The 15170-nt window shown below is 43.9% G+C and overlaps 1 protein-coding gene across 6 annotated transcripts in view; it reads left to right on the forward strand.

Annotated features, from left to right (window-relative positions):
* The window catches only part of PXYLP1 (2-phosphoxylose phosphatase 1), a 93607-nt gene that overhangs the window by 29199 nt on the left and 49238 nt on the right, over positions 1-15170 (forward strand). For 3 of the 6 annotated variants that reach the window (XM_039248566.1, XM_039248567.1, XM_039248565.1), the window contains exon 2: positions 12043-12165. Coding sequence is in view for 1 of the 6 variants with exons in the window: in XM_039248567.1 (XP_039104498.1) it covers positions 12111-12165 (55 nt within the window). In the remaining 5 variants the exon portion in view is untranslated. Of the gene's footprint in view, positions 1-2626; positions 2757-11840; positions 11882-12042; positions 12166-15170 lie in introns of those variants that run through there. The other 3 variants (XM_039248562.1, XM_039248563.1, XM_039248564.1) reach the window with 2 other exon arrangements.

The raw sequence follows: 15170 nt of genomic DNA on the forward strand, positions 1-15170 counted from the left end.
AGGTCTGAGTGGGGAGTGGCACAGCTGCTTGAGGGTGGCTAGGGGATTTGCACAGAGGCAGAAGGCCAGACTGTCATTCTTCCTGTGTCTGCCATAGTCAGAACCTTCTGGAGACAAAGGTCTCTGGGAAGCTGTGTCCTTTCAAGGCTTGGATTTAATAACTGGTTCTGGAGAAGGGAGGTTCTCGTTTTCTCTGTGTGTCCTACAAAGAATCTCCCACTTGGAAAGCCGTCCAAGTAGCGCCTGCCATCACGGCCTGGCACGGGCCTCCAGCCATGGGCTGGCGACTAGAGAGCCCGTGAGTGCTGCCTCAGGAACTTAGCACCTCTGCCTTGTGTGCATGTGAGTGGTACAGCCTTGGCTCCACACTGGAACACTTCATGCTGAGAAGCCGGCAGTCAGGCAGGAAACCTGATAGCTCCCTTAATGAGGAGGCTGCTTTTATTCATTTTTAAACTACTGGAATTTGAAGTCATGGAGATTTTGTCTTTTTTTTTTTTTTTTTTTTTAAATACTTGCCCCATGCTTGGAAAGAAAGAAATGGCAATAATGTCATTCACTTTTATTTCTTTATTTTTAAAATTTTTTAAATGTTTATTTCTTTTTTTAAATTTTTTAAAATGTTTTTATTTATTTTTGAAAGAGAGAGACAGAGAGCACTAGCAGGGAAGGGGCAGAGAGAGAGGGAGACACAGAACCTGAAGCAGGCTCCAGGCTCTGAACTGTCAGCACAGAGCCCAACGTGGGGCTAAAACTAACGAACCGTGGGAATGCTCAACCGGCTGAGCCACCCAGGTGCCCCTGTCATTCACTTTTAAAAACCATTTATTTGTATACAGGGAGAACTGAGTTAAACAGAGGGGAACCTTTCCTTAGTTTCCACGTGGTTCCCCAGGTGCTCTAACTTTTCTGGTCATGGTTGCCTCCTGATTTCCCAGATGGGGTCATCTTTTGTTGCCACCATCACAGTTCCTAATGGAAGCACAGACCTGAAAATCAAAGCTTGTATATTTATGGTTGAAGGTCATGGCACTGACAGTTGACTTTTGTTGTCGTTGGCTCTGTCTTCAAGGTGAAAAATGATGGTTGTCTTTGAGAAGGATGTATTTCAGAAGATGGCTAACGTCAGCAGGCAGGAAGATGCAGGCAGGCACTTCTGCCTCATTCTTGGTTCATCTAATTTCCAGCATTTCCATGTTAGGAGCATATGATTTTTTATTTGTGCATCTTGCTCTAATGACTGCTGATTATCTTGGAACAGCTGCATTAATTGATGGTGTTTAACAACTCAACGTACAGTAAGTAATTGCAGTTGGCTTGGCTGAGCAGAACACGTTCTTTTCACTGGCTTTTCAGCTTGAGGAGTGTTTTCTCTGTGTGCTGAATGCCAGAAAGGGAGTTGGGAACTCCTTGCCCCAGTGCCTACCTGCTACTCAATGCTCACGCTCCCCTGGGACACTGTGTATCATCATAATGTCTGTTCCCACTGCATGCAGATTGTCTGAGCTCGGGCCTGTCTCCTCAGCTTGACCGGGAACTCCTGGAGGCTAGGGACCACATCCAGCTTGTCTCTGACTCTTCAGCCCTGAGCACAGGACTCACATGAAATAGGCCTCAGTAAAGACTGGGTGAATGAATGAATGGCTGGTTGCAAAGCAGTCAGGTTTGCTTTTGGCTGCAAGTAACAGAAAGTCCTACCTTAGTGGCTTAAGCAAATAAATAGTGCTTTCTTTCACGTAACAAGATGTCCAAATGTAGGCGGTTGCTAACATTGTTTTCAACAGCTGATGTCTGTCTGGACTGACACTTCTGTTATTTTCTTGGCCTGTCCTTCATGATGGTGAGATGACTTGCAGCAGGAAGGAGGCACCAACCCCACTGGTACCTTTTATCAGGAAAGCAGATAATTTCCCCAAAACACCTAGCGGAGTTCACCTGACAGTTCATGTGTCACATGACCAGTCCCAGTTTAAAGGGCTGTGTGAGTATTTAGCAGGGCACACTGCTACCAAAAACAGGTGGGCTCACTGCTAAACAAATAACTCAAATATGCTTAAAGACTCAAAAATGGTAGTCATTTACTTTTTGCTCACACAAAATCCAAAATGGCTATTCCTAATTAGTGGGGAGTTCTCCAACAGATGATTAAGGGACCCAGGCTCTTAATTCTACCATGCTTGTTTACATCAATCAGAAGAGGAAGGAGCATGGAGGATGGTGTGTGGGAGAATTTTATGGGCCAAACTTGGAGGTGGTGAATTAATTCCAGTGACATTCCATTGGCGGGGGCTCAGACACATGGCCACACCTCCTGGAACAGAGGCTGAGGAATGTGGTCCAGGGCCGAGGAGGAGGAGTTGGGTTTTATCATTAGCTGGAAATTGCTGCCACAGTGTCCCTCCCACCCCTGCCCAAATCAGAATTCTCTTAGCAAGGAAGAAGGAATGAATATTGAGGGACAACTAGGGGTGTCTGTCTTAGAAGGAAAAATTGTGCTAAAAAGGCTCTAGCCAAAAATAGTCTTTATTTCCAGATCATCTGTCTTAAATCCCTGCTTCTGTTCCTACCTTTGGGAACTGGACTAGAACAATAGAAGGTCCTCATTATCCCTATTTCTTGATCCCAGGCCCGTTCTTAACAGCTTTATGGGAATGAGTCATAATTGATCCCCCTCAGCAATTGAAGATTACCCACAGGAAATGGGACTCAGCATCCCTTGGACAGAGAAGCTCTGAGCCTGTGAGAGCTTCTTGCCGGTGAGTCTTTCAAGTGCCCCCACTCACCTCATCTTCCAAAGTTTCTCTTCCTCTTTGGCCCCCAGCCTAGCCCACCCACATCGGGAAGGGAGCAGAGGATGCAGCAAGAGTGACCCCTCCTTCCCACTCAAATGATTTGAGAAATCTTTTCCCAACCACTTCCTGCTAGTTTCTCTCTGTAAACATTAATGAATGATCCATTTATCTACTGGGTTTTAGTATTTTGTTTGTTCTTGTTTGGTTTGTTGTGAGTCTCTGTGATAGGTGTTTCTCCATCCACAGCATCTTTCTTGGTGCCCTTCTTTCCTCCCTCCCTTCCTTTCTTCCCACACACAGCTACTGAGCACCTGCTGCTTCCTCAGTTCTGTGTTCACCTAGCCCTGGAAGGAGGTAGCCAGGGAAGCCAACCTGAGCCTGTGTGTTGATGCATATTACAGGAGGGCTATTGTTGCCCAGTATTGGGGGGCCTCACCTAGCATTGGGGTCAGGGGAAGCTTCTAGAGGGAGCTGGCTTTTGAGCTGAATTGGAGGATGAGTAGGAGTTAACCAGGTCAAGAAGGCATCTCAGGCAACAGAGTGGGCACAGAGCCTGAATCATGAGAAGGGGCATGTGGGGGTTCAGGGAGAACGGTGAATAAGTCCAGTGTGCCGGAGTTGGGGTCCAGCAGTGTGGTCATTTATTCATGTAACAGAGCGGTGCACAAGGCAGAGAAGGTCCCAGCCCCAAGGGAGCTGGGGGTGTGGGCTGTAGGGGAGGCTGGACAGGAATCTGAGGAGGGCTTGGCTGCTGTCCCAGCCTCTGCCCTGAAGGGCTTGCTGTTGGAGGCTGAGCAGGATGTGGGCCCACTACTTGTGCCATTCACCGCTCCTGCCCCGACCCTCTGTTTCTGATTCTTGTCTGGTCCTCTGCCCGGGCATTACTCGGGCTATGAAAATAGAGGCTGGCACCAGAACACTGGCATGTAGTCGGTGAGGAAAGTTGAAAATGTCATTACAAATCAAGGTGTGTGCCAGCCGGATTTTTGATGGAGCACTTTCTCAGAGCCCCAAGGATGAGGTCCTCAAGTTGATTTACAATATTTTTCCCTCTCCTTTCAATTCTTACCAATACTTCTGGCTACTTGGCTCCGAATATGGCCTAGTTGTGTCTGTTACCCACCCTGTGAGCATGTTGAAATGACCAAGTGGAATAACTTAATACCCACCCTGTGAACACATTGACGTCTACTAAGTGAGGTTTGCCCTTGCCGTGGGCTGGCCTGTTGGGAGACGCCAGGTCATCTCTATGGGCCCGTTAGGCCCAGCCACACAGTCCGTGAGGGATATCCAGGCGAGAAGTCTGTAAGCACTGCCTGAGAAGGGAACTGTTCTCACCCGCCTGCACAGGTCTGCTCAATTCCCCAAGGAAATGGGGGCTGTGCCAGGGCTCAGCAGGCCTGTCAGCTGCCTTCATTGTGATGAATGGTCCCAGGGTGGTCTCCTTCTTTCTCTCTACCCAGCTCTGTTCACTATAGTGGAATGGACAGTGCTAGGGAGTGGGGTGCAGTGTGGGACTTACGTGCTAGTTTAAGTCCAGGGGTGAATGTATGGCATTGTGTTTCCAGGGAGGGAAATCTCAGTCCATAGAAGGAAACTTGGACCAGCCCATGGTGTCTGCTGGGAGCCTTCTTGGTGCTAAGGGGTATATGAAAGATGCATAGTAATAAAATGAGAAAAGGAGGATCCTTACTACCTATGATGTGATTTATAATAAGAAATATATATTCATTTGTCCCTGTTTCTGGTGCAGACCTCTTAAACTCTGCTGGGACCTCGGAAGGTGTCTTTTGTTGTGTTAGCGAAGTGATGTTTTTTGAAAGCCCCCAGGTAAGGAAGGATGGGGGCTGGTTTTCAGGAGAACCTGCCTGTGATTAGAAGGTTGGAACTTTCAGTCCCACCCCCAGACCTCCAGGGAGGGGAGAGGGGTTGGAGGTCAAGACAGTTGTCCATCAGTCATGCCTATGTAATGAAGCCTCCATAAAAACACAAGAAGACGGGTTGAAGAGCTTCCAGGGCCAGCATGTGGGGATATGGGAGACTGGCATCCTGGGAGAGGGCGTGACAGCTCTGCGACCTTTCCCACACACATGCCTTGTGCACCTCTTCCATCTGACTATTCCTGAAGTCTATCCTTTTATAGTAAACCCATGATCTAATAAGTAAAATGTGTCTCTGGGCTCTCTGAGCCACTCTAGCAAATTAATTGAACCAAAAGGGGAGTCAGTCCTCCAGTCAGAAGCACAAGTAACAACCTGGATTTGCAGTTGGCCTCTGTAGTGGTGGGGACTGGGGGAAGTCTTGTGGGAAAGAGCCCTTAACCTGTGGACTCTGACGCTATCCCCAGGCAGATAGGGTCAGAATTGAGTTGAACTGTAGGACACCCAACTAGTGTCAGAGAACTGCTTGGTGATATCGGGGGCTGGGGGCGAGGGAGAACGCATACACACACTAGACTTAGGTACAGAATCCTTAGTATCCTAAGTGCAGTCCCTTCCACAACCCCGTAAAGTGGGTGATTTTGTATTCCTCTAGAATATAAGCTCTGTGAGGGAAGGGATTTTGGACCAGTTTGGTCACTACTGATCCCCAGTGTCTGGAACTGTGCTTGGCATATTGCAGAGGCTCAGTAAATATTTGTTGAATCAATAATCGAATCACCCCTTACCCGTGAGGAAACCAGCTCAGAGAGGTTAAGTAACTTGCCTGAGGTACTGCAGCTGGTAAGCGGTGGAGTAAAAGGCCCGGATCTCAGTCCCAGGGAGGCATGGTGAGCCGTGCTGTGACTTGGGGTCCCAGCCCCATTGCCCTTGGAATATCCTTCCAGGATAGCCCCGGAGGAAAGCCTGCAGCCTATCTGGCTGATATTCTGACCAAATGCAGCACAAGCTTGGCAAAAGCTCGCCTTTGTACGGTGATGAGCCACGAGCCCCCAATGTCAAAGCCGGCAAGGTTGTCTGCCTTCTTGGCTGCCAGTGCCTTGCTGTAAACTGGAGGGCGGGATGAATATGCAGGAGTGTATCTGTCAGCAGCTCCGGAGTGATGTCTGTGTTGCCGCCTTCATCCTGTCAGGCATGTGTTCAGGAACCTTCTGTGGCTCCCTCCTCCTCCAGGAGCCTAGTCTGGCCCCAGTCATTCTCCCCCCTGTTCAGTGATGAGTGACTGCATAAAACCTGTCATCAGTCCACAGTGTAGGGAGGGGTGGATTCTGCCTCCGCGTGTGTGCTACTGCACACGTTATTTATCCTCCTTGAAATGCCTGCTCGCATCAGGCATGCTCACCAACATCCTACCTGCCCATGGAGCTTTAACTGGTTCTGTCTCTTCCTTAAGGCTCCCTCAGGCTGGCTCGCACATAACCCCTTACCTAACCCCTGCAGCCTCAGTCTGTTTATAGAGTGCATTTCCTAATGGAGTTCCTGGAGCCCTGGTTTCTTTGGGTGTCATGGGGCTTCTGCTGAGTGGGGTACCGGGCCCCTCCCAGTGAACTCTGATTTTATCTTTCTTGCACATCAGGTTCTACGTTGCATTCATTTTGAAAGGAGGTACTCTTTCAAAACCACTGGTCTCTTTATAACTTGCGTACCTGCCTTGTGACTCCTTGCTTAACTAACATTGTTTAAAAAATAACTTAAATAGGTGTGCCTCGGTGGCTCAGTAGGTTGGGCATCCGACTTCAGCTTAGGTCATGATCTTGCATCTCACTAGTTCGAACCCCACATCGGGTTGTGTGCTGACAGCTCAGAGCCTGGAGCCTGCTTTGGATTCAGTGCCTCCCCTTCTCTCTCTGTCCCTCTCTTGCTCATGCTATATCTGTCTATCTCTCTCTCTGAGAAATAAGTAAACATTAAAAAACTTTTAAAAAATAATTTAAATAAATTCTACAGTTTTCTTTTTTTCTGATTTTAAAAGTCATACATGTTTAAGAACATTTGGAAAATGCAAAAGACTATAAATGAGAAAAGAAGTCTTCCAGAATCCCACCACCTGCTTTAAGAGTTGTAAACCAGTCTTCCACCCTTGCAATTTGTTTCGAAGCGTAGTAAGATTACTTGTCGTCCCAGCTGTAACCACTCCTAACATTAAGGGTCTGTTTTCTCTTTCTAGAGTTTCTTTAAGAATTGTCACTTTTGGGGCACCTGGGTGGCTCAGTTAGTTAAGCATCCGATTTCGGCTCAAGTCATGATCTCACAGTTTGTGAGTTCAAGCCCCGTGTCGGGCTCTGTGCTGACAGCTCAGACTGAAGCCTGCTTTGCATTCTGTGTCTCCCTCTATCTCTGCCTCTCCCCTGCTCATGCTCTGTCTCTCAAAAATAAATAAGCATTTATTTGACCATTTTTAATGGATTTGACCATTATTAATTTGAGGACTGTCTCCTTCCAGACCTTATTCTGTAAGTTTACATGTTTTCTTAAAATTTCCTGGTATATGTTGAGATGTGCAAATGTTTGTTTTACCTACAGAGACACCTGTATAACAGATAAGCACTGTATCTATTATGCTGCTGAAATAGAGAACAGAGGCAAAAGAAAAAAATTAAATTTCTTTACAACTTACAGCCCAATGACAAGTTTGAGATAGGCAGTGTGACCTTCCTCTAGGAGGTCAACTACCTCGATGATGACACTTGATTAAGGGCAAATGGCAACCTTAGCCGCACAGTAGCCTGGCCTCCAGGATCTTGTAAGTCTGTGTTAACACAGAAAAATTTCCTTGGAAGCTTCTGTATCTCTGCTCCCCAAGATATATGTTAGCAGTCATCTTCCAAGCATATGGCCCACTGATACACATCTGAAGGGTCTCATGACTAGGCTGTTACTGTAGTAGTAAATGACCTTTTCCTAACAGCTAGCCTCTCAGGGTCCTGGAAACCTTGCTTCCAAAATTCCTTAGAGACTTAGGCTATCCCTAACCCCCTCCCAACTTCAGTAGAGCTCTTTCTACCCATGAGTCCTATCCCCATGCTTTAATAAAACCTCCTATTTATACTGAAGAGAACTCAAGAATTCCTTCTTGACCATTCACTCTGAACCCCACCATTTCCACATCACTGCCACTTACATACTCTCTCTCATTCATTTTTTACTTGGCAAAATTAGGAGGTTTGTCTAACATCCACACCTAAGCCCACCTCTTTCTCCCTCCCCCTCCCTTCCCTTCGTTTTTTAAATGATTTTAAATGATTTTATTTTTAATCTGTATACCCAACATGGGGCTCAAATTCACAAGCCCAAGATCAAGAGTCACATGCTATTCCAGCTGAGCCCGTCAGGTGCCCCCCTCTTTCCTTTTAATGGGTGAATACTGTCCCATTATATGAACAAACTGTACTTTTCCAACCATTTCAGTTTTCAAATTTTTATATTTATTCCTATTGCTGGTTTATACACATGAACAAGCATTTTTGGGGATTGGATACCCAGAATTCAAATTCTTGGGGCAAAGGGAAGGTGTGTTTACTATTTTAATTAGACCACCAGTTCTTCTTCACAAGTACTGTTCCACGTAACCCTCTTACCAACAGTGTGTGAAAGAATCTGTCCCCGCATTGGGACTAACATGCCCTAGAGATGAATGATCTTGTTATTTTTTTGCCAATCTGAAGGGTGAGACATACGATGTCATTTTTAAATTTGTATTTCTTTCCATCCAGCTTTTCCAAGCATATACATACACGCATTAAAAAAAAAATTGGGTCGTGCAATGCATGGCTCTGTATCCTTTTTTAGTTTTTCACATTAAGTCACATTAAAATGTTCACATTTTCTGGGTCATTGCATAGTCTTCAAAAGCTCAGTTGTTCTGGGGTGCTATCTCACTGAACAGTGCAGATGATCTGGAATGTTCTTTATCTTAACATATTTATGTCCTTAATCTCCAGCATCCTGGGGAATGACAAGTAATAGAAAAGAAGGGAAAGCAGAAGGTACCCCTTCTGTGGGAGGGATTGACGTGGGATCTGCCCACGGAATGAAGCAAACTGAAATCTGAATCAGACGTTCCTGCAGGGGCTTGTCCCTTAGGTATTTGGCAGGGAGGTGCCTAAAGTAAATATCACCATGAGCTCTTGTTTTATGGAGACGTTGAATACTACCTGTTAAACATTAAGAAGCTTCATCTGTTTCATGTACTCCATTATGAAAAGTGCATAGCTTTGTTTGTTGTGTTGTTTTGGATAGGGAGGTTATGGTGCTCCCAAGCATCTCACATTGGTGGAAACATCTGGGAGGTAGGGTGGTGTGATGGACATCATGTTGAACTGGCATTCTGAAGAGCTGGCTTCAGATTCCATCTCTTCCCCTGACTGCTGTGTATAAACCTGAAAAAGACACTCAGACCAGTTCCCGGGGTTCTGTGTGGTGTGAATGAGCAGGGTGTGAGTGGGTTTGGACAGCCTGGTGGAGCATAGGCTAGTAGTTAGAGGCCAATTCTAGCTCAGTCTTCTTGAGAACAGAGAGCACCATCTAATTGTAGGATGGTATCATAAAAGATAAATATTTGGCCTTTACCTCCAGTTCGGAGCACGCAGCTCCTGAAACACGGAAGCTCCGGAGTACTCAGAGTATCTTCTATGTGCTAATCACTGCTGGCCTGGGGGGCAGGAGACGGGGCTAGACAGCTTCTGGATGGGAGCTGGTTGCCTGACAGGCCAACCACCATTAGAAGTTTGGACTTTCAGCCAGACCAGTGGCCTGTGACTCAATCAGTCATAGATTTGAAGGGATACCTCTATAAAAACCTCTAAACAAGGGGATTTAGAGTTTCTGGGTTGGTAACACATGAGCATGCTGGGGGGCAGCATGCCTGGAAAGAGAGTGGGAGCCTCGTGCCCTGGCCCCATACCTTGCCCTCTGCATTCCTTCCATTTGCCTGTTCCTGAGTTGTATCCTTTATATAATAAATCTATGGCAACAGCAAGTAAAATGTTCTCCAATTTTGTGAGCTGTTGTAGCAAATTATTGAACCTGATATGGGGAGGGATTGTGGGAGCCCCCCCCAGCTTTGACTTTGTAGATAGATCAGACAAAAGTAGGTAATTTGGGGACCCGATGGGGTGGGGGGTGGGGTTTGATGCCCCTTGGGGACTCGAACTACAGGCATCTGCCCAACTGACCTCCCTTGTAATTGGGTCATTAGAGGACATACATGGACATAGGCACCAAGCCCCCAAGGAGCAAGACTCTTTTGTGGGGGCTGAGATGGCCAGGATGACTGTAGTCATACCAGTGAGCCTGGACTGACAGTAAAGCCTTATAGGCCTTGGGCATGGTTTGATCAGCATCCTAAGAGCATTGTGGGAAACTGCTAAATGGCCAGAGTTTTGTTGACCACCTTCCAGGAGGATTATAAAAGACAATCCTGTGATCTCACTTACACATGAAATCTTAAAAAGAAAATGAGGACATAGATATAGACAATAGATTAATGGTAGCCAGGTTGGGGGGGGGTGGTGCTGGGCAAAATGGGTGAAGGTGGTCCAAAGTTACAAAATTCCAGTTATAAAATAATTAAGTCATAGAGATGTAATGTACAGCATGGTGACTATGATTAGTAATACTATATTGTATATTTGAAAGTTGCTAAGAGTAGATCTTAAAACTTCTCATACAAGAACAAAATTGAACTATGTATGGTGATGAATGTTAACTATGGTGAGGAATGTTAACTAGGCTTATTGTGGTAATCATTTTGTAAAACATACAAATATCAAATCATTATGTTGTGCATCTGGAACTAATATTGTCATAGACTCTGGTCTGGAGTTCTCTCTTGTCCAGCAAGAAAGTAGGATGCAAGATTAAAAATAAGAGAGAGGCTAATGTCCAAGAGGAGACAAGAGCCCCTAGTAAGGGTCCTTGCTCCGGTTTTATTAGGATCAGAAGGCTTAGAAGTATGATGGCCATGCACAGAGAGACAATGAAACTGTGAACGTTAACTCATGGGTGTGGGGAAAAGGGGGTTTTGGAGATAAGCAGTGTTAGGGGTTTGGGCCAGTACAAAACAACATTCTGGTGCTGGGTGGAAAGTTGTTTACAGCGAACATGAGGCACCACCTCTGTTTACTTGAACTGGTCTAAGGGATAAAAAAGAGCATGCTACCTCAGGGTCAACAAGGCACCTGTCTTTTGCTAATCAGCTCCACTCTGGGCAACTTTGCCCACTGTGGTCTACAGCCTTTTTCACCTGTTTACCTATTTTGGTCCTTCTTGAATCAGTTACCAAAAATCTCCCAACAAATAAGAGCCCTGGGCCAGATGGCTCCCCTGGGGAATTCTACCTACTTTGGCCCTTCCTTCCTGTGAAAGCAGTATTCTGTTATCATACTAAGTTGGGGGGCATTTCTGCCCTGAATACCTAATCTTGTTTACCTCATCTTGGCTGTTTTGATCCTGAGATTCCCTATTCCTATACCTTTGTCCTATATTGGGGGCCTTTGCCCTGCTTGTCCTATACTGGGGGCTTTTGCCCCGTTTACCTAATCTTGTTTACCCAAACTTGGGTGTGTACATCCTATGGCTTTCGAACTCTTTATACCTTGTTAACCCATCGGTGCAAGCTCAGGGAATTCCTAAGCTTATTCCCCACATAGTATAATGTTATACATAAATTATATCTCAGTGAAAAGAAGAAGACACCTTTGGGAAGACAAGATTTTGCCTTATGTTTTTAAATTAATGTTAGAATGATTTCTTACAAAAGAAGACTTTCAGGTATGTTCCTAGTTTCAGAAGAGGAAGCACAGATCTCCATCCTGATTAAATGAGTTATAATTACACCAATGATATGGTAGTCTGTGGTCAGTTATCAGAAGGTTGGGGGGCAGATCCAGTCTTCCATAGCCAACAGAGTTCACAGCACTGTCAACTGAACACAGTCTACAGCAAACATTTCTGACATCATGATGTCCTGTAACGCCCAACAAATAGTACAGCAGTCACAATGAATAGTGCCCAAGGAAAAATACAGCAAACCTTGGAAGATGACTATTAAAACAAATCTCTAAATATTACAGGGTAGCTCTTTGCTCTATTTAGTAGACATACTCAGAAATTCAATTTAGAAACTCAATTTAATGATGATAATACAGAGTAAGTGTTTGTTCATTTAGCTTAAGTTTGTGGGAACTGATATGTAAACAAAGGTCATGGCCACCCCAGAGCTTTACATTCTCAAAAGCACTTGTGTGAACAGCTCTCTCTCCCATGGTTCTCATTAAGTACTATCGATTTTTTTTTTTTTTTTTTTATAGAACCCCTAATGATTTACCAGTAAGTATGGCCTGCTCTGGAAAACTTGAAAGGACCTACCATCCACCAAATGACATCGTTGTTTCAAGACCTCTGCTTCTCTCAGCCTCAAGTTAGGTTTCAAGGTAAGTACCATATTCCAGATGACAGAGTGATTTTAAGATGTAAATAGCCAGATCTCTCCCGAAAATGTTGCTTGATCATAAGTTTATGGGGCTAGCCCCAACCTGTACATTTAATATTCCTAGAAAACTCTTGCTTCAAAAAAAAAAAAGATTTTATTCGTGTATTTTCAGATGGTAGCAGACCAGAAATGGAAAGGAATTAACCATTATTGAGCTATTATTGATAGAATTTTGGAGTGCTGGTGGGGTCTGGAGCCAATGGCCAAGAAAGAAGTCTTGACGTGAAAAGGTGATTTTATTAAAGCATGAGCATGGGGACAGGACCTGTGGGCGAAAGAGCTGCCCCCGAACTGTGAATGAAGAGAGACTGGTTTTATACTTGGGAGTTGGGGGAGATAAAGTCAAAGGGAAGTTTCCAAAGGGACTTTGATATGCTAAAGAAGACTCAGGGATACTGGAGGCCTAGCTATTGTCAAGCAAAGGTTGTTTTTCTCTCTACCAAAGCATTACCCTGAAGACAGTAGGGAGTTCCTGGAGAAATGTTATACATTCTGTCAGCCTCCCGTATTTGTCAGTGGGCTGCAGGTTATAAGGAAATTTAGTTTTATCTGCCACTTCCTTGTGTCTTTGTTTCCCACATCATTATGACTCGGGTCGTAATAGAATCCACATATAAGTGAAATCATACATTACTTGTTTTTCTCTGTGTGACTTATTTCACTTAGCACAATGCCTTCAAGTTCCAGCCATGTTGTTGCATCTGATATATATACATATATATATATATATCACATATATATAGCACATTTTCCTTATTTATCCATCAATGGACACTTAAGTTATTGCCATGTCTTAGCTATTGTAAATAATGCTGCTATGAACATGGGGTACAGACAGAGATGCTGATTTGGTTCCTTCAGATATATACCCAGAAGTGGGATTGCTGGTGGTTCTATTTTTAACTTTTGGAGAGACCTCTATACAATTTTCTCTAGTGGCTGTGCCAATTTACATTCCCACCAACAGTGCATAACAGTTCCCTTTTCTCCACATCCTTGCCAGCATGTAATATCTCTTGTAGAGTAGCCATTGTTTTGAGAATACCCATTCCAACAGGTGTGAAGTGGTATCTCATTGTGGTTTTGTATTGTATTTTGTATTTCTGTAGATTAGTAATGTCGAGCATCTTTTCATGTATCTGTTGGCCATTTGTACATCTTCCTTGGAAAAATGTTCATTCAGCTCCTCTGCACATTTGTTTAATTGAATTATTTTTTTTTCTATCAAGTTGTAGGAGTTCTTTATATATTTTGGATATTGATCCTTTATCTCATATAGGATTAGCAAATATTTTCTTCCATTCCATAGGTTGCCTTTTCATTTTGTTGAATATTTCATTTGCTGTGCAGAAGCTTTTTAGTTTGATACAGTCCCTCCTGGTTATTTTTGCTTTTGTTGCCTTTGCTTTTGGTGTCAAATCTAGAAAGTCATTACCAAGACTGGTGTCAAGGAGCTTACCCTCTGTTTTCTTCTAGGAGTTTTATAGCTTCAGGTCTTTGTTTCAAGTCTTTAATCCATTTTGACTTGATTTTTGTGGACAGTGTAAGAGAGGGGTTCCATTTCCTTCTTTTTCATGTGGCTGTCCAGTTTTTCCAACACCATTTATTGAAGACATTGTCCTTTCTCCATTGTTTATTCTTGGTTCCTTTGTCATAAATTAATTGACCGTATATGCATGGGTTTATTTTTGGGATCTCTATTCTGTTCCATTGATCTATGTGTCTGTTTTTATGGTAATACCATACTGTTTTGTTTACTCTAGTTTTTGATATAGTTTAAAGTCAGAAGTGTGATGCTTCCAGCTTTGTTCTTCTTAAGACTGCTTTGTTTATTTGGGATTTTTTGTTTGTTTGTTGTGGTTACATACAAATTTTGTGAAAAATGTTTTGGAACTTTGATTCTGTAAATTGTTTTGAATAGTATGAATATTTTAACAATATTAATTCATTCAGCTGATCATCGAAGAACATCTTTCCGTTTATTTGTGTCTTTAGATTTTTCCATCAGTGTCATAGTTTGTAGTATACAGGTCTCTCATCTTGTTAGTAAAATTTATTTCTAGATATTTTATTCTTTTTGATGCAATTGTAAATAGGGTTGTTTTCTTAATTTCTTTTTCTGAGAGTTTGTTGTTAGTGTATAGAAATGCAACTAATTTTTGTATATTGATTTTGTATCTTGTAACTTTACTGAATTCATTTCTTAGCTCTGACAGCTTTTTGGCGGGCTCTTTAGGTTGTTATATATATATTCCCTGCAAATAGAGACAGTGTTACTTCTTGCATCCTGATTTGGATGTCTTTTATTTCATTATCTTACCTAATCGCTCTGTGTAGGGCTTCCAGTACTATGTTGAATAAAAGTGTGAGAGTGGGTATCCTTTTCTTGTTCCTGATCTTAGGGGAAAAGCTCTCAGCTTTTCACTGTTGTGTATGATGATTGCCATTGACTTTGAGGTCTATGTTTAATTACAGCTTTAACCTAAGCCAAATCAAAGCTTTGGAGCTTATAACTGTGTTGGTCTCTACTTTATTGGAAGGGAGCTTGTACCAGATACCAATTCAGCTTTCTTCCCAAGCAAAATACCTGTGATTCTGTGTGACAGTGTCCTTAAATCTGTTATTGTAGTTTATAAGTGTAAAGGAGCCCCTGAAAAAAGTTTGAGAGCTTATTTTGGGATCTGGACCAGAGAATCCCTGAGTCTCAGGTACCTGAAGGCCTCCTAGAGGTCACCCACATCAGCCCTCCCCACCTCCCCCCCCCCATGCCCTCAGCACTGCCAGCAGGTGGCTGCCCACACTTGACCACCTCCTTGAGCAGGAGGGCTCATTCTGTACTGACACTGATGCTGCCAACCTCCCACTGAACTATCAGCAGTTTTCTAAAACATATTTAAGGGCATGGAGTTCCTGCCCTCGGCAACGGCAGAGATTATCCGCAGGGGA

The sequence above is a fragment of the Hyaena hyaena genome, unplaced genomic scaffold (assembly GCF_003009895.1).
Source record: "Hyaena hyaena isolate Hyena2069 unplaced genomic scaffold, ASM300989v1 scaffold_311, whole genome shotgun sequence".
Lineage (NCBI taxonomy): Eukaryota > Metazoa > Chordata > Mammalia > Carnivora > Hyaenidae > Hyaena > Hyaena hyaena.